General features: G+C 36.7%; 1 protein-coding gene across 1 annotated transcript in view; it reads right to left on the reverse strand.

Moving 5' to 3' along the window:
• DENND1B (DENN domain containing 1B) overlaps positions 1 to 22,937 on the reverse strand; it is a 139,087-nt gene that overhangs the window by 37,945 nt on the left and 78,205 nt on the right. The window contains exons 11-14 of the mRNA XM_026043775.1: positions 15,228 to 15,328; positions 9,805 to 9,850; positions 8,171 to 8,272; positions 43 to 168 (exon numbers count right to left, since the gene is read on the reverse strand). Coding sequence (XP_025899560.1) covers positions 43 to 168; positions 8,171 to 8,272; positions 9,805 to 9,850; positions 15,228 to 15,328 — 375 coding nt within the window. The remainder of the gene's footprint in view (positions 1 to 42; positions 169 to 8,170; positions 8,273 to 9,804; positions 9,851 to 15,227; positions 15,329 to 22,937) is intronic.

The following is a 22,937-nucleotide window of genomic DNA, read 5'->3' on the forward strand; positions in this document are numbered from 1 at the left end:
TATAAATTAAGGGRAAAAAAAGAATTAACAGAAAGGGCTTACTGGTTTGTATCTTAGTGCATCTCTGTAGGATCCGAACAGTGCTGCCTGTGCCCGAAGAAAGGCCTTTGCGACTCCATCGCCCGTAGCTGTAGACTGCTTTTTCAGTTTATTTTTCAAGGCCGAGACCTGCATGACAGAGTGGTACAGTTAAATTAACACCTCAGAAATTGGTACAGCGAGGTATGAACCCAATCAGCAGGCAAACCATGGTGTCTACAGGTCAGCCAAAACTTCATCCTCCTTCTTGATAGCTTATCTTTTTAACTGCAAAGAGCACCTGCTGGTCTGTTAATTGAAATGAAAGCAGGAGATGATGGTAGAGTGCTAATGCAAATTGGTTTATGCTCTCTTTTTTTTCCCAAGGCCTCTTGACATAAATAAGCTTAATTATTTTGCAATAAACTGCTTGTGAGCCACTTTTTTCAGATTTTTTTCCAGTCATAACATGTACCTRCTTGTGCTGAATGAAGCCAGTAGGGTATTTTTCATTTATGCTATGAAGGCATATTTTTAAGGACTCTTCAGGTTGACATGTAACTCATTTCAGGGGATTTTTTTAATGTCAAATTACTAATATGTGAAATTTCTCATATGAGATCAGTTCCTACCACTGTCAATTTAGCTGAGAAAAATTTGTGTTTGTGAAGTGATACATGGTCTTTAGAACAGTTCTCATGGATAAAACATGTGAATGGGGAAAAGCAACATGCTTACAAGGCAACTGTATTAATAAATAATTTTGTATTTTAGTGTTCCGATTTTAAGGAATCAAATAGCAATCTCTGACTATACAGAACTGAAAATAGAAATATTAATTTAATATTCATTATTTTRTTAAAGATGGCTTGAAGAAAAATCATATAATTCTGGAATTCTTACAGTGCTGTTTAAAGATATGTGGAATAATACCCAAGTATAGTTTATTCTTGCCTCCTAGCTTTGATCAAGATGATAATCTGCAGAAATTAGTCAACTCTAATTCTTTGGAATATAACTTCCTATATCCCTTGGCATTATAATATACCCGATCAAGCGATATCTAAGCCATTAAATAGTACTTGAAGTAGAGTTAAAGTAACTCTTTAAGCAAGGCAGTATAAGCACAAAATATTACACAAACAACTTCCATTCTTCTAGCAATGTATGCAAGAGTGAGTATCTTTGTGTTTCTTTATGCAAGCAGTCATGACTGCTCTTGTAGATGATGATTGTAATTGAAGTGTCAACCTAATTAACAACTAAACTTTGAATAATGCTAATGAGAACTGAACATGGCATCAGAGAAAAGACCAGCTCTACAGGTGATAAACCTTCACAGTAGTGACATTTTCCAGTGTAAAGTCACAGTTACTGTGATCTGATCAAAGAGAGAGACCCCCATTGGGTCCAATTATAACTATAGTTTTGGAAAAAAAATTATTGAGTTATGATGTTCATAATCTATGCAGAAAGGCCTTTACAGTATAGGTCTTTTCCCCATAGCTGTGATCTTTTCGATTTATATCCAAGCTCCATAGATCTAGATAAAAGTTTAGAGTCTGATTCGTTTAGCCCACGGAAAGCACACACCAATGCTCATTTACGTTTCTTCCTTCCACCTCAAAAGGGAAAAAAAAAAAGTACAATTCAGAGTACAAAAACCAGTTAGGCAGTTCAAGGTTGAAAAAATAAGTGCTTGTCATTTTACTTTCTTTGTTCTGCAGGGCATTATTATTTTAAAGTTATTAAAATAAGGTTCAATTCCAGGGAAAAGAAATGTATACATCCTCTGTAAAAGGGAAATCCGTCCATCAATGTCAGCTTACTTCCCCTAAAAAAAAAAAAAAAAAAAAAAAACCCACAAAAAACAACTCAAACAAACAAACAAAAAAAAACTACTTTTCCTCCCCTAAAGTAAATTTCCATTTTTTAGGTAGAAAATTCCTCTTGTATTTTGAATTTGAATTTCTGGTAAATTATATGCTATAAACAATGATTTGGAAAACAAACAAAAAAATAAAAACTTCATATATTTTTTCTTTAAAAGAGCCTTGTGCTTAGTGGGTTTTTGTTGTTGTTGTTGCTGTTTTTTAGGAAACATTACAGTACTTTGGTTAAAAATGAAAAASCTAAAAAAAAAGTGAAATTTTACTTGCAAAACATAATCAAATCCAGTTTCCCAAAGACATAAACCACACCGCGATACCATCAAATGAAAAAATATTGAGAAAAATCTTTTAAAAGATTTGTTGAATTCAAGTTACCTGATTACTAGACTTAAACTAGCAATAGTTTTCACAAGAAAATTATGGCTTGTATACAGAGAACAGGGTCCAACTCAGTTTTTCAGGACTGCTTTCCCATTAAATAAGAACACGCCCCTTCCACCACAGAGTCCCGCACTGAAGGGGGACCACGGGACCATTGCTGACATTCAGCTCCAGGGACATTCACAGGACGATGCCCAAACGCCCTGCCCAGCTCTCACAATTTGGCAGCAATCCCTCTACTGCCTCCTGGTCTCAGTTTCCCTGCTGACTCAACCAGACTGCTCTGCAAATCGCCTGTTAGGTTAAGTCTCCTAAGCCCAGCATAAGCTCTACCAACATTGAATAGTTTACATGCTCCTGGCTCGTAACACAATTTCAACAAAGCTTTTGATAGTCAAGTATTTATGAAAATAATAAAAATAAAAAAGACAAGCTATTGCAAAGATGTATCTTCATTTCAATTTATGCAAAGCTTTATTCTACGATAAACAGTATTAATATTTTTCTTTATGAATAGTTGCATCGTTTTTGGTAGGTAAAGACACAGCACACACATCGGTAAAAGGACCACGGAAAAGGAACAATATTTCATATATTTTTATTGGAGAAAAAAAAAAAGACAGTGCTGTGCACTGTGAAATGATGAGTTTGGAGTTACTATGGCAGATTGTAAGAGGTGATAGGAGGCGATAAGGAAGATGTAGGAAAACTTAGAGGATAGAGAGAGCGATGGCAAAGCAAAATGGAATATTCTGATTTTTTCAGATGTGACAAACACTAGTCACCCTAAAATAAATCAGTTAATCAGGAAGTTTTAACCAAATTCCAATCACCCAGTCCACTGCAGTATTGACAGCACCTTCTCACATGCTATTAGTTCAATAACATTAAGAATCTCCCAAGAGATTATCACCTTGAAGGTGGGGATGCTCTGGCACAAATGCATGCAAGAATGCTACGTACTCCATGATTTAATCATGTTTTAACACAGCTAGGAGATACATTAACACACTGCCATCAAGTTTTTGCCTCAGAAAGTCTATCCTGGAGTCAACAGAAAGTTCCTCCAACTTCTGCCTCTCGCAGGAAGCCATAGTAAAGGACAGGGAAAGCCCTCGGATTATCCTGTGGAAGTGCTAGGAGCACAATGTTCTTGAGGAGAGCCTACCAAGATGACATGGGGTGGAGGGAAGGGCAAGTAGGGTGATAAAGCAAATGTGATGACCTGAAGGGCTCGCTGGAGATGAGACATTTCTGTGCCTGGGTGGAGGCCACACGCACACGGCTCTCGGAGATGCTCCCCAGGGCCCAGCCACCACAGCACAGTCCTGCCGACCCACTCGTGCTCCCTTGCTGCCTGCCCACATCCCCTTCCTGCAGAAGTCCAAAGGCTGGTCCTCTAAGGAGCGCAGAATGAACCATCCTTAATACGTGCCTACCTAAACCTCAGGGGCTGCGAGAYCGCTGCAGAGATAACCAGTCATTTCCTTGGGAGGGAGTTGTTAGGCTTTACATCACCTCTCATCATTCTCCATYAAACCAGGTCACTATAAAAGTGAAGCCATTCTCAAAAGTGAGAGGGTGAGAAGTGAATAACAAAAAAACTCACAACAAAATGAAACCCGGTACTATTTAAATCAGCATTGGTAATGAAAAGGCTTCCACCTAGTTTCTACATCTATGCACATGAAACTCTTCTATCTCACCTAGACCTCCAGCATTTAACCAAAATATTCATCGAGATTAAAACATATACTTAAATATAAATATCTTCAAAATTTGGTGTATTTTTAAATCAGATATTCTACCTCCTAAAATTATATCAAGGTTCAATAGAATCTCAAAGCTTTGTTCAACACAAACAATTGCTGGTAACGACACTAGCACTGCTAACTGCTCTTGGTTTCTAAAATATTTTCTGATTGAAAAACATGATAAATTCAGACATTTTATTTTTACATCACATCTTTTCAGCTGCAATGTCAAACATTGACCATAACTTCTTTACTATACCACTAATCATTGTCTTTTCGGAAACGATTTGCACTCCCAGTGTTTATTTTATAAAGCAGCTGTTTGAAATTCTACATGAATTACAGCCTACTTCTGAAATGCTACTTTTTGGGCAGCAATGTTTATCCCAATTTATGATGTTAAAATACTTAGAAATCTAAAATAAAACTCATATAAAAAATGTCTCTGTAATGTTTATGCAATCTATGCTATAAAGGCTGCGCATCTTGGAACTGCTGTGCTGATTTTACTGTCTGTTAATTATATTTAACAATTACAGAGGATGCTATAAACCCACGGAGATTATTTCTGGAAGATCATACTTATGAAAGCACATAAGTAACCTAAAAAAAGCACAACCTAAAGTTTACTCTGAAATACATAAGATTTGGTTGCCAGAGGCGATGCCCTCAGTGCTCCACATTTTTATGAAAATGCTCAACTTTGAACAAAGGATTGCAACCTTTTTGCCAGAGCTAACTGCAAGTAGGCGTTGCAGGATCAGGCTGCAAGTTTATAAATCAGTGCACACTATAGACATTTATAAATTTATAAGCATCAGGAAAAGCTCTCTTTTGCTCTAAGGTCTTATGGTCTGACCCAAGTATTATTGCATTAGGAAATTTACGCACACAGAAGTAGCTACTTATTTTCACTTTTTTATTAAAAAATAATAGACAAATCCACAGTGAAATGATGAAATCTAAAAACAAGTGTTCTTGTCAGAAGAGAGGAAAAGGAGGGGTTTTTTTTTCTCTCCTCTGAGAAAACAAAGGATTCCTGAAAGTCTTGCGCTGATTTATTTTTCCAATTTTAAATACGTTAGGAGTAGCGGAACTGCTACTGGCATGGTAGTATTTCTAACAGTCAATAAATCTAAAATATTATGTGTGAATATTGGAATGAAGCCATTAAGAAGATTACAGCATGCAACGCAGCAGAGGGTCCACATGAAAAAAGGACTGGTAATTCAGGACAACTGTGACCACTGACCTTTGAACAGTCAGGACCACTGGTCAGTCTGACAGAATAATAGAGTTCACATGAACAGAAAGTCATCTAGCCTGTAACTATAATTTAAAAACTTAAGTGAATGATTTAAAATGCCTTTTAAATCTCAGTTAATTTATTACACAGTTTATTACACAATATCATATAATAATGTTTTTCAATCTTAAATTTATCACAGAAAAATAACAACTGGAGCATTGTAGTAGACATATTGCTATACATATAAACATATGTGCAAGCACCTATGCACTGAGAACATTATCATCAGGGTTATTGATCAAGAAAGTAAATATTCAATTTGCTTTAGACAGAGGAAACAGTTGTGGAATACCCTTTGAAAATACTGCATTTGTTTTGTTAGGCTGTTAATCTATCAGGAACCTCTTTTTCAAAGGGATGGCAAGTCTACAGCTTCTTTTGTATTTTTAGTACTTCGTCTATTTTAACACCCTTCAACACTAGTCCTGCTTATTATATTTTTTCAGATCYGAAGTCTTATTACTTTCATACTTACGCTTAAAAGTCTAATTTATATAAGCTTAAATGCTTCACCTTTGACCCCTGTTTTTATGTTTTAAGTTTATCCTACCATTTTTGTTCTACACCTCTATATTTTATACATTTTAACCCAGATGTTAGCAGTTGCACCGATCCCGATGAATGCAGGGGGACAAACATGCTGTCATTTTATTTGCCACAACATGGACAATGTCTTTTCCTTTTGTTGCCAGGATTTTCACCTAATAATTGGATATATTGTTTCTTTAAACTGCTTTAAACAAACTGTTTTACAGTCTGAGGTCGAGAAAGAAATGGGGATCTACACATTTACATCTTTTTTCATTATAAAATCCTCAAATAGAATTCTGCAACTATGCTGCATAAAACAGTTGTTCTGATGCATTCCATACAGGAAAACATATTAAAACATTTTAAATCTATTATACAGTCTACATGCTTAGATAGCATTCATTAACATTAATAGTAGTAACATGTATACGTCCTGGGGGAGAACATACTTCTGAAATGTATGAATATCTGTAACCTCTATTTTCTTCATGCTAGCCTGCTCGATCAGAGATCATTTTGATAAGCAGCCCTRAAACACAAGAGATGTCCCTCTCGTTCACTGCACAAATACCCACTTTTGCTGCTCAAGATCCTCCAGAAGGAACTCGGGCACGTTATGGGAAACGATGCCCAGTTCCTAATTGTACATCCAGCTATCATTTGACAAGTACGTACGTTCTTCCATGACATCCTAACCTCAACCTTTCCCACTGAATGCAGGGTCAGTTAAAACTACCGACACATCAGAAAATTATTTTTTTTTCTTTTTTACTGAACTTGTTATACTACTCTAACATAGAGCATATTTTAACTTTTCATATATACACACGTATGCATGTGTATCTGCTTTTTCACCCAGTAATATAAAAGCATATAGCATCAGAATAATTCACATACCRTCAAGTTCTTTTCCTTTTCTGAACTACAGATACCAAGAACAAAGAAAACGTTGACCAGATAATGTATAAAAAACCCTAGATTTTAATACTACTATAAAAGGGAACTGACATTAATGTAATCATGATTTTGGTTTCTGTTATTTATGTGTATCTCTRTACATAAGCACACACACAACACCAAAATCTTTTTGATTACACACACAAATATATATATATATATATGTGTAAGTGCACATATATATATTTACGTGATCGTGTATATACACACCCACACAAATTGCCAACAGAAACAAAGMACATGGTATGTCAGTGTGCTGCCTTACTTCGATTAGGGCAGTTTGTTTTTACAATTTACAATTTCAGAAAATGCAATTCTTTGATTATTTTGATATCAAATTCTTTGTGCTGACATCAATTTCATGAGAGCTTGAGCATCTATAACTTAATAAGCAAAACAGTGGTTTTAAAGGATATTCTTTTAGTGCTCTACTGGGAAAAAGAGGATAAGTCAATTTTGTGAGTATTTAAAACGATATACAGAATACGTTCCCCTATAGGCAACAGGAAGAAAAAAAGGGAGTGGGGGGGAGGAGGGAGGACCCTCTGCAAGATCAAAGTCCAGAAAGAACTGGCACTTAATTTATCATCCTTTACAGACAAAAGACAGTTTTCGTCATTTCAAAAGGATCAGATGTCTTTTATGACAAACTGGGTTTGCAGTTTAATTTACAAATAGAATTCTAAGTAAGCAGTCTTTGCTCTGCCAAAGCAAATGACAAACAGTATAGGTTTTCATTCACGCAGCCCTCAGCAGGATAGAAGAGATTAAAATAAAACTGAAATAATTTAGAGAAAACAAATAAATGTTTCAGAAAGTTGAGGAAGATCAAAGCCTGAATTTTCTGACCCCAACTGTACAAGCATTTCTTATTATATTGACCAGTGCCATCAGATCATTAATTAAAAGGAAAGCGCTGGCAGGTGGCAGGGAAGCAGAAGCCGATAATTGGCCCCCTTCTTCTTTTTGCCTTCAAAAATTCTCTCGTTCTTTTGCAAGACATGCCACTAGGCAGACAGAAATGCCTACTTTGTAATATAATGATTAAGATGAGATGAAGAGACTCTTGCGTTTAAAGCAGCTCTGCCTAATGAATGCAGCTAGCTTTATAATTACGATCCTACTTTTACAATAAGGAATATGATGTTCCATTCAACATCTCCTCAGCTGTCAAAAAGGGAAAAATCTCAAATATGGGGGTCTACAGTTGGCGCTTTTCTGTCCCCTTATTCCTTTTACCGCAGCTAGCAAAACCAGGCAAAAATAACTACTAGTAATTCAAGCAAATAGATGAGAAAGAAAACCCATGAAATATCCATAGGACTCACCACTTCACTAGGTAGGTTGTTCAGGTCATTAAAAGGGGTTTCTAGAATGTTTGTGTCAACATTTAGCAAAACCACGTCTTCCAGGGATCTGTTTTTTACTCTCTGTTGAATAAAAAAACAACAGTGTAAAAGCATTTTACTGTCTTAACGCACATTTTTATTACAAAGTGGTAGATTTTGTAATTGGTAGAGAAATTATGCAGTAGAGAATTTATAATTTTGCAGAGGATAAAAAAGACAAGATCTTTATGCCTTACATGTAGGATTTGTGAGTTAACTACAAGATTCAAAGGAGTTTTTAAAAACCCTTGCTCTTCAGCAAACAGTGAAGTTTTATCGGTAACCTCTGAAATACAACAGCAGTCACAGAATGTACTCCTGAAATCCATGAATTACATAAAACAGTTAAAATAGTATAACTATAGATTCCTTAGGACACTGTTTCATTCTTTTATATCAGGGAAAATCAGATATGATATTAATCATACAACCAAAAAAAAATCACAGCAAACTAAGTAGGATTTGCAGATTTATGTATGTTCCAGGTACACGATGTCTGGTATCACAGCAGAACAGATGAAAGAGTCTTTCAGGAATGCAGTTGAGTAGCAGATAAGAATTAAATAATTTGTTCCTTTCAGAACAGAACAGCCAGAACTCTCTTCTACATGATCCTGAAATAATAGATGATATTACACTCCAGGAAATAATTCCAGATGGAATACGGAGACTTCATTTTTAGGCAAAGCCCATTTCCTCAATTTTTCTGATGAAATAAGGAAAAAGATCCAAGTCAAGATATTAAGATCAATGTGTKCAGACCATAAGAACTTGTCTTAAGAGAATAGAAGAATCTGCCCAGAGTTCAGAAGTACAGATGACAGAAGGTTCTTTTCTAGAAGCAGAAAAGTGCTAGTGGCCCAGAATGAGGAGCATCTACCTCCTCAGCTGAGCAGATAGAGCCTTCATCATCCTCGGAAATCACTTCCAGAGAAAGTCAAACCAAATAAAGCTCCTGAATCAATTATCTATTTCGCATGATAATCAGACTACACACACCGGGCCAGGTATGTTTTTTAAATGGTCTGGAAAGATACCAAGCAATGTCCTGTGCCCCAGCTACTTAACACTGCTCACATGAAATTTTATTGTTTTATTGTATTTTTACACCTGAAAAAGCTACTTCTTGCTTTCTAGCAAAAAATTACTCTTGTGTCTGTTATCACTGGCTGAATGTAAGATACTCTCAAAAGGACAGGAGCACAAATTATTTGGAAACTCAGAATGATGTTGACTTTTAAGTGATGGGTACTTCAAAAGAGTTTTAATTATTCTTGCTATCAGGAAAATCTGCATTTTTTTCAGCCATTTAAGGAAGGCAGAAACACCTCTGAGGCAGGAAACAGAATCAGAAACAAACCATGATTTAGGCYTTACATGTCAGTATTAAATGCTTCAAAAAGTAAGATCTCGGACACATTTTTACTCAGTAAAGCTTCTGAAGCTTAAATATTTTTGCAAAGCAAATATGAGGGAATCTTTCTAAAGTTCTTCCATTAAAAATATTATTTATGGTACACGCTTCTCAGGCTTAACAGCACTCAGACATACTGCAAACAAAGAAACCTACTCACCTCTATTAGGCTTAAGTGGACGCCAATTAGATACGGCATTGGTGCACTGAAGAAGGAAAAAAGAGAAGAACAATTATTTTTTGAAATAACTATTAAAAAGGTTGTACAGCAAAAAAAGGGTATTTAAAAACCTTGCATATCTTTCAACCACACAATTACATATTTAACTTTCATTGCTTAAGTCTCTATTAGATGCATACGCATAGCTGACCTTGAAAGACCTATTACTAAGAAAAGTGTTATTAATTTTTTACTCTATGTTAAAGAAGGCTACTAAACTAGTCTCTTCCTAAGCTCAGCAAGAAGGAGCTGCAAGTTGGGTAAGGCCGGCTAGCCGGGCTGCCTGCGGTCTAACCTGAAATGGATATTCCAGAAGTTGCCTGTTTCTAGAACTGGGAGGGATTTCCAASACCATCCTGGGCAATGATTTCTCCAGGGGCATCCTAATGTCCTCGGTGAGATGACCACGCTGCGATGCAAATGCCAGCAGCAGCTCCCAACCCGCTCACTGCAAGCTGCATATATACTTTAATATATACATTAATGTTTCATACTGACAGACTGAGATAAAGCAGCGCCAGCACRGGGAAGTAAAAGAAACCTTTAAAATTTTCAATGTGCAAAATGCAGGAGATGAATTAATACCAATCCGCCTCTGCATTATGGAGGCARGGGGACACAGGGAAAAAAGAAACATCCCGACACAGTGGGACACAAGGCACACTCGTGTTACAGGAATATTAATTTTACAGCAGCACACAAACTGGCTGCAGTTGCTGCCAGGAAACAACTGAATTGTGTCAAGAATCACAACTTGCAGACAGAAATTCACCTTTCTATATCCATCATGCCTCYTCATATACAAAATGTGCTGTCTAACAGTGCTTGGTGGGTGAGATCCGTGCGCTCACTGGGAGTGTTCTCGCCAGTGAAGTGAGCTAAGGCCAGGCTTGGCTAAGCAGCTCCGTGGGAAATGAAATACCAAGGCAGCATGCAGAAAATCTAAATAAAATTAGTCACTGAAAAAAGGCAAGATCAAGATCAACTTGTAAAGTTACTCAGATCTGCTGATATACAATAACTCCTTACATTGTGCTAATTTGCTCTTGTATCTAATGCTCACTGAGGTTCTGCCTGATGCAAAGACTCACTTTCTGTGACCTAGAGAGAGACTTTGCTGGATCAGCTCATGTGGCCTCATCAGTCCAGTTCCGAATCTGGAGCAAAAGTAGCAATTCTCACCTGCCCATGACTCRGGTCACTTTTAGAAAAATCTGTATGCAGTATGGATTATCCAACTGCTCTCATTAATAGTGCCCCTTGGGGAAATATTGATGCAAGGAAACTCTGACTGACTGAAAACAAGTTTTCATTATGTTTGAAATATCAAAAAAACACAAGAGGTTGGTGAGGCTGGAAGGTTCTTTCTGCAAAAAATCATGGTTTGGGGTTTCTTGGCCGTGGGAAGGAGGCTTCCAAGAAAGGGACATGGTCCTCACCCATCTGTTTCCTAACGCAATACTGCAATATTTCAACACCTCTCAACCACTTCATCCAGGCTGGGGCCTTATATATTTGTTGGACTATTTTTGTTCTGTAAAGCAGCATTTAAAAAGTCAGTGATTTTCTCCAATGATAAACATTTTTTTTTTAAGCGTTTATCTCTTTTCTGTAGAATTAGACAACACGGAAGAAACAAAGAGCAGAACAAAAAGGAAAAAAAATAGGTAGATAAAAATTTCTTGAAAATTCAGGAAATAAAAAGTGCAGGTATAGAATCATTTTCAGCACAGGATGCATTTTATTAACATTGGATTATAAAGCCCAAAGAGCAGCGGTTTGTAATATGCACATGAAATTGCTCACTACAATACTACTGGGAGCTGCTATACAGTTTTTATCTTGCTTATGCATGTTGTTACCAAAAATGTTATTAATCTACAGCATCATTTCCTCAAATAAGTACTATGTTATGCAAAACATGGAAGTTAATTGGAAAATAACTGACCCATTCTCAGGAAAACAGGCTCGCATATATTCAAATTCAGGAGAGACCAAATTTCATAAAAAGACACATTGAAACCCTATCTTGAATTTTCTGATTGCATTACATTCTTAACGGAGCTTCAGCAGAACAGATGCTTTCTCATCCACAGACAAAACTGTCAKACATTTTTGTGACTTAGTTTGCCAAGAAATTATACAGAAGATTCAAAGTAATTATCTCTCTTCTTTACAAAAAAAATAATTTTATTACTATATCAATGCTCAAACCTCATTTTTTATAAAAAGCATTTTTGAAGCCAAGACACTCTTTGGGATGAGTGCAACAATATCTTTTTACCTCCTGAAATAACTGAGAAAATGATTGTGTAAACAAAAAAATTCAGAAAAATCTTTCTTTATGTACTCAAGAGTACGATCTTGGAAGCATATGTTATTTCTGTCTATTTTCCTCTTTTAGAGCTAAAACAAATAATTACTTTCACTGTCTAACATTTTACTGTCTTTTAGAAAAAGGAATGGATCATAACTGTTTTTTTTCTTTTTTAAATGCCTGTTCCAAGTCTCATTTGCCTGTGAGAGCTCAAGACCTAAGTTAAGCTATGGGGAAGCTACATAACTAAAATAAAACCGCATGTTCACACACAGCACCTTGTACTGGACCAGCCCCGATGGCTTTACAGTCTACACTGATGCTCTAAATCTGTGTCTTTGGACCACTCCAGCAACATCTGATCTTATCTATAACCAGCCTGAATATCAGATTGCCTCACAGAATCACAAGAGACTTGCTGACTAAAAAGGTAAGTTGCACAGTTTAAATAATTTTTCAATATAGTTAGGCTTTAAGATGTATTTTTTCTTTTTTTCAGACCCACAAAACATACTAGCTGGATACTTCAGGTAATTTACCAAATTCTAACCTCCAAGCACCATATCAGTTAACTCTAAAAAAGGCCTAAATTTTGTAGCCCAACCTGCCACAATAAAATAAACGGATTAAAAAGTTGTGTTGGATAATTCACATAGAAAAAAAATGCAGGATCAGGGTGTATACCTATACGTACACCAGTCAATATTGAAATGCATTTTATCTTTATTGATATTTATTATGTTTACAAGTGGATGGACTGCCTTGGATTATACAAAATTAATGAATGATAATCCCTACTCTCTTTATACAGTCAGCATTTCAGAACTATGTGAATAAGATAATGCAAGTACATGGGAGATACCACAACCAAGTCCAAATGTTCTGGGGTATGAATATGTATGTCCAGAAAAATATCAAAAATGAAAAGATACTAACAAGTCCAGAAAAATGGTTATATTCTTTTTGAATTGACAAAATCATCTGAAACTGAGTATTAGGCTAGTTCAACACAAACTTTGGTCCTAAAAGTATATCCAGGTTTTCTAACTCAAGATAGTATATGCCTAAGAGGAAAACACTTGGTTCACTAAGAATTTTAGGTTCTTGCTATAGTATCCCAGGACCCATTACAGTATATCTGATAAATCATTCAAAGCAGATATGATCAGATAGAAAAAGATAAATCTATGACAATCTAAATAAAAACGCCCAATTTATAGCCCCTGTGAGAACTTCATCAGGAGTGCATTTCCTTTATGAATTTTATGTTTTTATTTGAGCATCTCAAAAAAAGAAAAGGAGGGGGAATATTTTTCCCCTGCTATTGTACTAGAGTATAAAAGAAAAAGGGATATAAATGAGTTCTACAAGTCTAAAAAACTCCATGCTTCCTTTTAATGAGTTAAAGAAAAAACTCAGGTCATGACATAATGACCCAGTATCTCCACTATTATCATCATCCTAGGAAATTGTGTACAGCATCTAACATTATTATTCCTGGAGACATTATCTGTGCTGAGGAGGAGAAATAAAATATCCTCCAGTATTCAGGATGCACTCTGCAGGGAACAGCTTGAGAAAAGGGGCTGATCTACCTTCCTTCTGATAACAGCAGTTCTGGATGGTGCTAAAGAAAATACAAAGCTTCTGATGATAAGTTCAACTAACACAAAAACCAAACAATTGCATTCAAGCTATACTCCCATCTTGGTGCATTTTTCTCAAAACAAGGAAAGAAAACAATTAAGGCAGCATTTCTCCAAAAGAAAAGTGTCATGAAAGATGAAAGACTTAGCTGCAGTTGAAAGACAAGACTAGGGGGAGAATATTTGATTTATTTTTAAAAACAATAAATAATTTACATAAGAAGCAAAGGAGCTACCAAAGAGGGGGAAAGAAAAATTTATCACAGGCAAATATTGTAAAGTCGATAAAAAACTATCAAAGGGACTTAAAGAAATATAACAAGATTTTTTTTTTTTTCCAAAACATGAAAAGTGCAATGGACTGGGTGGAGTTAAATGGAACATGAATATTTACAGGTTCTAGAAAAATAACACAGCCAAACAAGCATACCAACAWAATTTCTGTGAAGAAAAATATTCATAACAGAAAAATTCCTTGTTAGGTATCTAAGTCAGCTTTTGTACACTTTAATTCTTGATCTGTAAAATCGCTTTAAACAGTTTTAAATTGTTTTGGCTTTCCACAATAGACTCATATGTATTTAAAGTCAAAGCCTCCAGGGATGGATGCTYCTGTATTACACGCTTTAATGCAACTCTCATTTGGTACCTCTGAAACTACTACAAATAAAGGAAAGTAAATCCTTTCTTTGGCTGAAATCTTAAAACCCAGGCACTTGGAAGAGAAAATTTATCTAACTATTCCAGTGTAGTAAATAACAACCATCAGAAAAGCAATTCCTTGAAGGATCAGAAATACCCTGAGAAGTGATGATTTCTTTTTGGAATTTAAAAGTCTTTCAAAAATATAAAGTGTCTTTTGCGAATAGARTTTTCAACGGGAGGATATGTAACCAAAGAAATTCTTATGACAATAAATTTGGAGATCATAATCTAGGATTTTCGGAAAGAGCTGGATATAGTCTGAACCTGGCGGGCCTCACAACAGAAGACGGAAAAAATACAAATGCTAAATTGTTCTGTAGACTTAGAAGACACAGAGATGCCTCCTAGTATTTGATTCCATTGACACAGGTAATTTTTAATGCTTCTTTCAATATTTTTACTTAAGATTAAACATCAAATAAATTAAAACTATTAACAACAGTTATATTTAAATTACTGAATGTTTTCTCTAAAAATAAAACATGAGCAGTTATTATACAAAAGACTCTAAATGCTACCTTGTACCTCAAGGTCCGAATTCAAAACCTCATCAGRTTTAAGCCATGGCCTAAATGCTTTCATAAACCAGATGCTGTATATCTAGTCATAAAAATATCCATGGTTTTCAGGAGTTAATCCATGTTACAAAGGACGTAAACCTCTCAGAAAGGAGGATGCCAGGTTAGGTGTCTTACCAGCAGTAGTCCAGAAGATGGGCAGGAAGCACTGGGATGTAAATGTGCTGCCAATACATGGGATATAGCAACGCAGCTGACGCATGAACRCAAGCAGTTAACTGAAAACAAAAGCATATAAATAGATTTGGCCAATAAGCATGAACATTAAGAAGAAAATGCAACATTATAAGTTAATTTTGAGATGTTCAAGAATCTTAACTGTCACAAACCTCCCACTATAGCTTTTTAAAAATTATTTTAATTGTTTAGATGCACTTAGGCACTCTCAGATACACACACAATTATCACATTTATAAAGTGCAAACTGATAGGTAACATGCACTTGTTGCACTAAACTCCAGAGCAGGATTAACCCTGTTTTATGCCACTATTTTTATTTTGAAACTACATATATATATATATATATGTGTATATACATGCACTCCTACACACATATACACAGATAACATACATAAAATAATTTAAAGCACACTTTTCCCATGACAGCAGACTAACTTTATTTTCCCTAAACCTCTCCCCAAAAGAGAAACTGTAAAGCCTGGCTCCAAAACGCAGGTGCTCCCCTGAGCAGGACRCAGAGGTGTCACAGCCTCTTACCACTCAGCAAGGAAACGGCTGGGAACGAGATCTAAAGCACTTCTCCAGTGAACAAAACAATTTGAAATACACGACGAAGAGCTCGAATTTGACACCGCAAACACTTTGTTGCTGCCAGGGGGTCTATATTCAGCAAACACACCAATAAAAATCTCGCAGACATATGGCAAGAGGAACTTGGCTCCGAAGAGAATTTGGGAAGCCCAGGCACRGGACCTCGTGCAATTTCCCCGGGACACAGGAGGTCACATCCAGAGGGCCACTTGGAGCATTAGCTCCAAACCATACTCCCCTTGTGCTTTATCCATCTAGGGAGCTCCCCTCGGCTCCCTTAACGAGCGCCGGGAAGACCTGGAGCAAACAAAGGCATCGCTCCACGCAGAGGACACCGGACCCGCAGAAGACAAAAGCAGGTCTCATGTTTTAATACCACGGCACTACTGCTGCCCGGGGTTAACAATTACTGCTGTTCTCCATTAGACATGAACTGCACCAAAAGCGTGAGCTAAAATAAAACATAAATTCTGGCCACGCAGTGAGTGCGAGAATTCTATGGATTGCACAGAAAACAACCTCTTTGTGCAACACATCAGCAGTTAAAGCTTTAATGCTGTGGCTTTCCTGGACAGTTATACTTCTATATGAAAATTATACAGCAATTTTGTGAATTTGTTGTTGTTTTTCTTTTCACTAAAAAGGAAAAAATAATTACAGCAGCATCGCAGAAGAAATCACAGACAATTACAATTTGCGCAGCATAGTTTGCTCATCACTCAGATTAATATAACACGATTAAATATGGAAAAGAAGAGGGTCTGAAAGCTCCTGAGGGATATCATTAGGGCAAATTGCCAAAGAATGAAACATGAGCCAGTCAGGAGAGTCTGGAAGCTGCACTAATACCAAGGGACTTGAATGTTCGACAGTTGGAGCTTCAGTAATGTGTGAACTGCAGGTTAAGGTATCAAGAGACTCTGCTCACTGACACAGAGAATGTCACTATTGACCAACGAACTGCCCAAGCTTGACAGTTACACTACAGAAAGCCAAGTATATCATAATTCCATATTTAAACTGTTCATTTCAGATTAACATTTCGCATCTTAGCTTTATGTCAAACATCTGCAATTCGTCTCATTTTATATTTGTAGTAATGGTCATTTTAATACTTATTGTTTTGTTACTAAGAATTAATTGATTTGGAAGAAGATATAAGTATCTTTCTCCTCTTTGGCACAGAACTGCATGAGATTTATTTCTATATTATCATTCTCCATAGTTGAAATAATACTATCTATTAATGATGCATTCAAGCTCATTATTATTTCTGAGGGTCTTGCATTCAAAATGAAAATGGAATTACCAGTTAAAATGTTCACATGCTATTATATACAGCATGCAAAATTTAAACCACAACTAGGTTTATATTTCAATCACATACTGAAATAAAGCAGAGTGTACAGAGTATCCTAAAAACATATACACTATCCTCCTCCTCTTAAGTGACATTTTTAAATCATGGATTAACATAATGCTGCTATATGCTTAAAGAAATACTTTCCTTTCTTATGCAGATATAAAGTCTGTGTTATATTTTAGTCAAAAATCTAAAAAAGTTACTCACTCCAGTAAAATACATTTAACGGTTTAATAACTCTCTTAATTCAAAATCTCTGTATCGGTGCGACACTCAAAAGACTAACATTTAACACTCTTAATAAAAAATATCTACTAAATGTTAGCAACTCTAGCAGTAAATGCAAGGACTTGATTAGATAGTTACCAATGTTTTGCTGTGTTCTTCCTTGCTTTTCAGAAGAGTAGCATGTGTAACACCTACTGTATGCTACTGCAATAGGTTTCTAAATAATATGGTATGAAAATGCTTTATTATTTCCTGTTGTATACAGTCTGCTATACAAGCAGCTATGGCAGCCTAACACTGTTCAAACTGAGTTTCAGTATCATGTTAATCCTCTTCAAGTAAATCATAATAATTACAGATTTCATATTATCAAATTTGTGCTTTTTCTAGCCATTATGTTTTTCCCCTTTTTAATATTTCAAAAGTGACTGCATTCCTCAAATGCATTAGCTATTTACGTAACTTACCTCTTTAACATACTTATTCATTTTTCTAAACAGAAAGAAATGGAGAATTCTGCAAAATTTGCAATTAAAATTTTCTATTAACATCTATTCCAAATGAAACTAATAATATCCACATCTTTAAAAGTTTCAAGAAGAGAAGTGTCATGTGCAGAGAAATTTATTTTCCAAGACAAGTAGTCATTATACTAAGTTATCCTGAAGCCATTTTCAAGGCTGCTTAAAACCTCACCAATTTTACCAGCTACTGCTGGAGACTTCATCAACCAGGAACTGTGATCCCTTTCTCTGCTCATCTCACACACTCACTCATGTATCATCGTTCAACTTGGAGTGCATTAAAAATTCAGATACTATTGTAAAATAGGATTTTGGAACTAACTGGTTATTGGAACTTTGATGGCTTGTTACGTGTTTTCTGGCAGCAAGCGATCCTGCTTCAACAGGGCAGCCCATGGAAAACCTCTGCCAGTGCAGAGTTTTCCTCCCTAAGGAAACAGGCTGGCAATTTTTTTAAAAACAAAATTTTTGTCTGTTGAAATCCTTGTTTGTCATTATTGAAAAATAGGGATTATTTCTCAAAAAAAATCCCATTTTCAGGAAATTACTGTTTATTTTCACTTTCCAACAATTTCTTTCAGTTTAAGCAATTTTTCATTTCAAAAATAAAAAAAGGCTTGAAATAAAACACTTCAGATTATATAAACAAATAAGTTAATTAACCTAAACCTAAACTAGCTTAAAAATATTTAATAAAAACTTTCAGTGTTCAGTCTATTTTCTAACTAGTATACAAGCATTACTTGAAATTCCTAGTGATTTCATAGGACATGACAAATTTTGCTGTCCCATTGTAACAATCAGTTAATGAATTTATTACGTTATTGTGTACAGCTAAGTTTCAGTCTGTTTCCGATCTCAGCATCACCAAACTTTCATGAACCTGCAAGGAAAGTGTGAGCCATTTTCTCCAGACTTCTGGTGTGAATCCGGTACAGTAATTCTATCTTTTCCCCCTAGAAAAATGTGTAAGAACTTTGTGCTTACTGCTAATATCAGGCTATAAGAAAAAGTCACTCCAAATAGTGGAAGAGAACACTTCAAAAAGTTTTGGGTTTTTTTAGCAAAATGCATTGTTAAGAGATAGTAAGAGATTACTACCAAACATCAGCATGACCAAAATAGTCTAAGAATCCTAGAGAAAGCGAGGAGCTGTTTTCCACCTTCGTGCAAAAAACAGCCATTTGAGAAGAGTGGGCTGCTCAAAACCTACAAATGGCGAGTAAGAATTATTGGGAAAAATTTTAGTTCAAGGCTCCACCAAAGAAGGCTTCCTTGTTSCTAGGAACATGAAGAGTGCAGTTCACCCCGCCCCCCGCCACGTAGATTATTCTGATTCAATTCTGCTGCAACTATTCTGATATGTATATCTGCTATTCCAATACTCATTTCTACCAGCCAGGTTTTTTACTGAGGGGGACTTTCAAAATGACTTGCTTCATGCCACCCTCTTTTATTTCTGCTGAAACACTCCAATATGTCCAGACCCACATACTTTGAAAGATTTTCTGCAGGCTTGTACATTGTGCTTATTTGCACAATGTCTGCAAATTTATATTATCTGAAAGAATAAAGTTAAAACAATTATTTTGCATCTTACACACAGCTATTCTTCCTCATCTGGCAGTTACTTGCTATCAGTAGAAATTACCTTCTTCAAAGCACTTCCTATAACCAAAAGCAAAGAGAGAAGCAGTGTGACAAGCAATTGATGACAAGATTTAATCATGCCACAACAGGAAAATTGGAAATGCATAAACTGATTAGCAGAAACTTGTCAGAAAGCCAAAAGCAAAAAGAGAAGTTAGGTAAAATGCTAAAGTAACCTATRGTACAGTGCAACCTTTTAAAATCAACTATAAGAAATTAAAAAACTATCGTGACAAAACGATTCTCTAATAAATGCTCAGATACTGTCAATCTCTGTCAACACCACATCCAGAGCCGGGCACTGGGTTGCTCTTTCCCTCCTTCCTCACAGTCCCATTGGGCTAAAGATTTGCTTTCCCTCCCACTGTCTTGACCACACATATGTTGAAACCTGCCAAAGATTCTGCTTAGTTAACTCATCCATTTATTAACACCCAGTAAGTAGATGCAGAGGACCGGTCACCTTTCCACTGCTACGATCGCTGCCACCAGCCTGGACCAACTCCTGCTGCTGGTACCTGTCAGTGCTCTCTCAATAGACAGAATTACTGTAAAAACACTGTCCACTTGCTGAGAGGGGAAGAGCAGCTCAAGTGAAAGGAAGAGTTTTCTACATTATTTCACAACTCATAAGACTGTCGGTTTTGTCCAAAGGGACATGCCCRTCTAAGCTCTGTTTGAAAGATAAAACATGAACATTAGAAAAATGATGTTTGATAAAATAGGCATCAAACACATTGCAGACACTTGCAGGTGCTAAGACCTACCCCTTTTCCATCCATTTCTTGGAATGCAAGGGCCCGAAAACAAACAAAATAGACTAAACCATAAGCTCAGTCTACCCTACTAGCATTGGTGAGAAGACAGAAATCACCACATAAAAATATAGCAACAATCAAAAAGAATYCTGTCCAAGCCTGCAAATCCAAAGGTTAGCCATTTCGCATACATTTCTTTAATTTAGCTCCTGACTAGTAGTTTGCCATCTGTCATCCCCATAAACTTTGAAAAGAAAAAGAGGGAGGACCTTCAATGAGTCATAATGTATTTTCCTCCTGTTAGCAACACGAGGCCCAGCATTTCTCACTCACACCATAGAGAGCAGGGAAGAGCAGTGTATTTACAGTCCACAGCCAAAAAATYCAACTTTTTCCATCACAAAAGATGAAAAAAAAGAAAACATTAATTTGGAAAAYTTAACTGCCTCTATATTTTTGTGGTATTATTTGCTTCTTTCATCCCTATCTCTGGGGGAAGGAAAGGGAGGAGAACAATGTTGTTCATGTATTTGACAGGACTTTATATGTCACCAATTTCACTCTTTTCTTGCAATTCCTGATTCACAAGCYGCTCTATGGCATCGTTCTTGCACATTAGTTTGGAAGGGAGAAGAAAGGACTGCAGCCACTTTGTTCCTTGCCTTGGCAAGGACACTTCTCCCAATAACCAAAGCAGAGGAGGGAGTGCCGGCCAAGTGGTCAAGGTGAGGACAGCCCTCAGCAGCAAAGGCCACCGACAAGACGGGGCTGCGCCGAGGAACCAAAGGGCTTCACAGACACTTGGATGTATCTAAGAAGCCACAGGTGTGGTTGGCACTGCAAAAGTCATGCACAAAGGTTTTTACTATTCTTCACATGCTGAGAGTTATCTTTATAGAAAATTAACTTTTAGAAGTTAAGCAAGTCAACTTCTCCCCTCYATTTCATATTAGATTTCCTAACAGGTCTCTTACTGATACTTATTTATCCTGTAAATAATTTGGCTTATTTGTATCATCTGTTTAATAATTTTCCACTTATTTCTTCATTTCATCTCTCTATGTTCTTGACAATATGTTTTTATTTCTTGATATGCACTTATTTCCTAGCTTCTTTATCTCCTCCTCTCACAAAGAGCTATTGACATAAAACCACACGTATATACACATCCTTCCATCCCATTCTGTTTTCTTACCATCTCCTGAYTCCCCAGTTCTTTACCGCTGTATGTTATGAATCTCTTTCCATGGAGAAAGAGCTACACTCCCGTAAAACAAGGCAGCTTAGCAAATGTTTCTTGCTTCTGAAAGGGGAGTTTCCAAGAAAATAATTTTTACTAACATTCCCTCCCCCAGAGCACCTCCATGGTATGTTCCTCTGCCATCCACTAATTAAGCAGCAGCAGGGAACAGCTTCCTTGTGAGGAGCTGACAGACAACTTATTTACTGCAAGCAAGACTAGAGATCACCACTGGCTATGCTATAATCCATCTTTCCACTGCTGAATCTGAGAAAAAGGAGTTGATAAGAGAGCGGGTMCTGCGAAAAGGGGAAAACGTTGCCACAATGGCACGCGAGGAGCCAGCACTGCCACGACACTCGCGGACAGTTCAACAGCTCAGCCTGCATCTCCTCTCCCCTTCGAGCACCAGTGAATCCAGCAGCATCTTTCCTAGGGGCTGGGGGCTCTGGCCACTCCTAACAGGACAAGGTCCCGCCGCTGGGCTGGGCATCCAAAGGCTTCCCGGGGATGCTCGGCCGCCCCGGCAGGACCGAAGCCCACGGCAGGCCTGCAGCATTTGGTGTTTGCAGCCTTTACTGAATTGCCAAAGACTACAGGGATTTTGCCCCTAAAGGATTACCTGAATGCTGCATTTGTTCTCTTTTAATATTTTCTCCTAAAAATGTTACTAAGTGAAACAATTTACATAAAAATGTATTTGCAAATCTATCTTCATGTCTGCATGCTTTCTATTTTCAGATTTTTTTTTAATGCAACCCAGTTAAGTATTTCTTCACGTTATACACAGATGGCAGGTAACAGCAGTCTGCAGCGTGTTATGGTTTTCTCTCTCATTAAGAGAAAATAACTTCAACCATTTGCTGACCACACATTTCTAAGTCATTTCACAAAACCTTTCACAATTATTTAATACTATGCTGAGGAGATGGAAAAACCTATTCCAAGCCTTGGGCCCAGAAGTTTTTTTGAGCTACCACATCCATCTGTAATTCCTAAGCACATYTTGATTCTGCACTGGCTTTCCCCGTAACGTCAGTGCCAGCAGGGTGTTACACTGCATTCTGCACTGGCCACCCGAGAGAACTCAGCTGCACTGCAACAGGCACCTCTGCCCAGATAGCGTGTTTTAACTTCAGACTGCTTGCATTTTTAATAATTAAATGACGACACGTTGCTCATGCACCGATTGGTCTAACAGAACATAAGTTCAAATCACATTCCTTTTTTTTAATTCCTTTCTTTTTTAATAAATTCTATTTTGGGAGCGTAATGAGTCTCAGCTGAATATCT

Source organism: Nothoprocta perdicaria, unplaced genomic scaffold (assembly GCF_003342845.1).
Source record: "Nothoprocta perdicaria isolate Ctin4 unplaced genomic scaffold, notPer1 scaffold_34, whole genome shotgun sequence".
In the NCBI taxonomy this organism is placed as follows: Eukaryota; Metazoa; Chordata; class Aves; order Tinamiformes; family Tinamidae; genus Nothoprocta; species Nothoprocta perdicaria.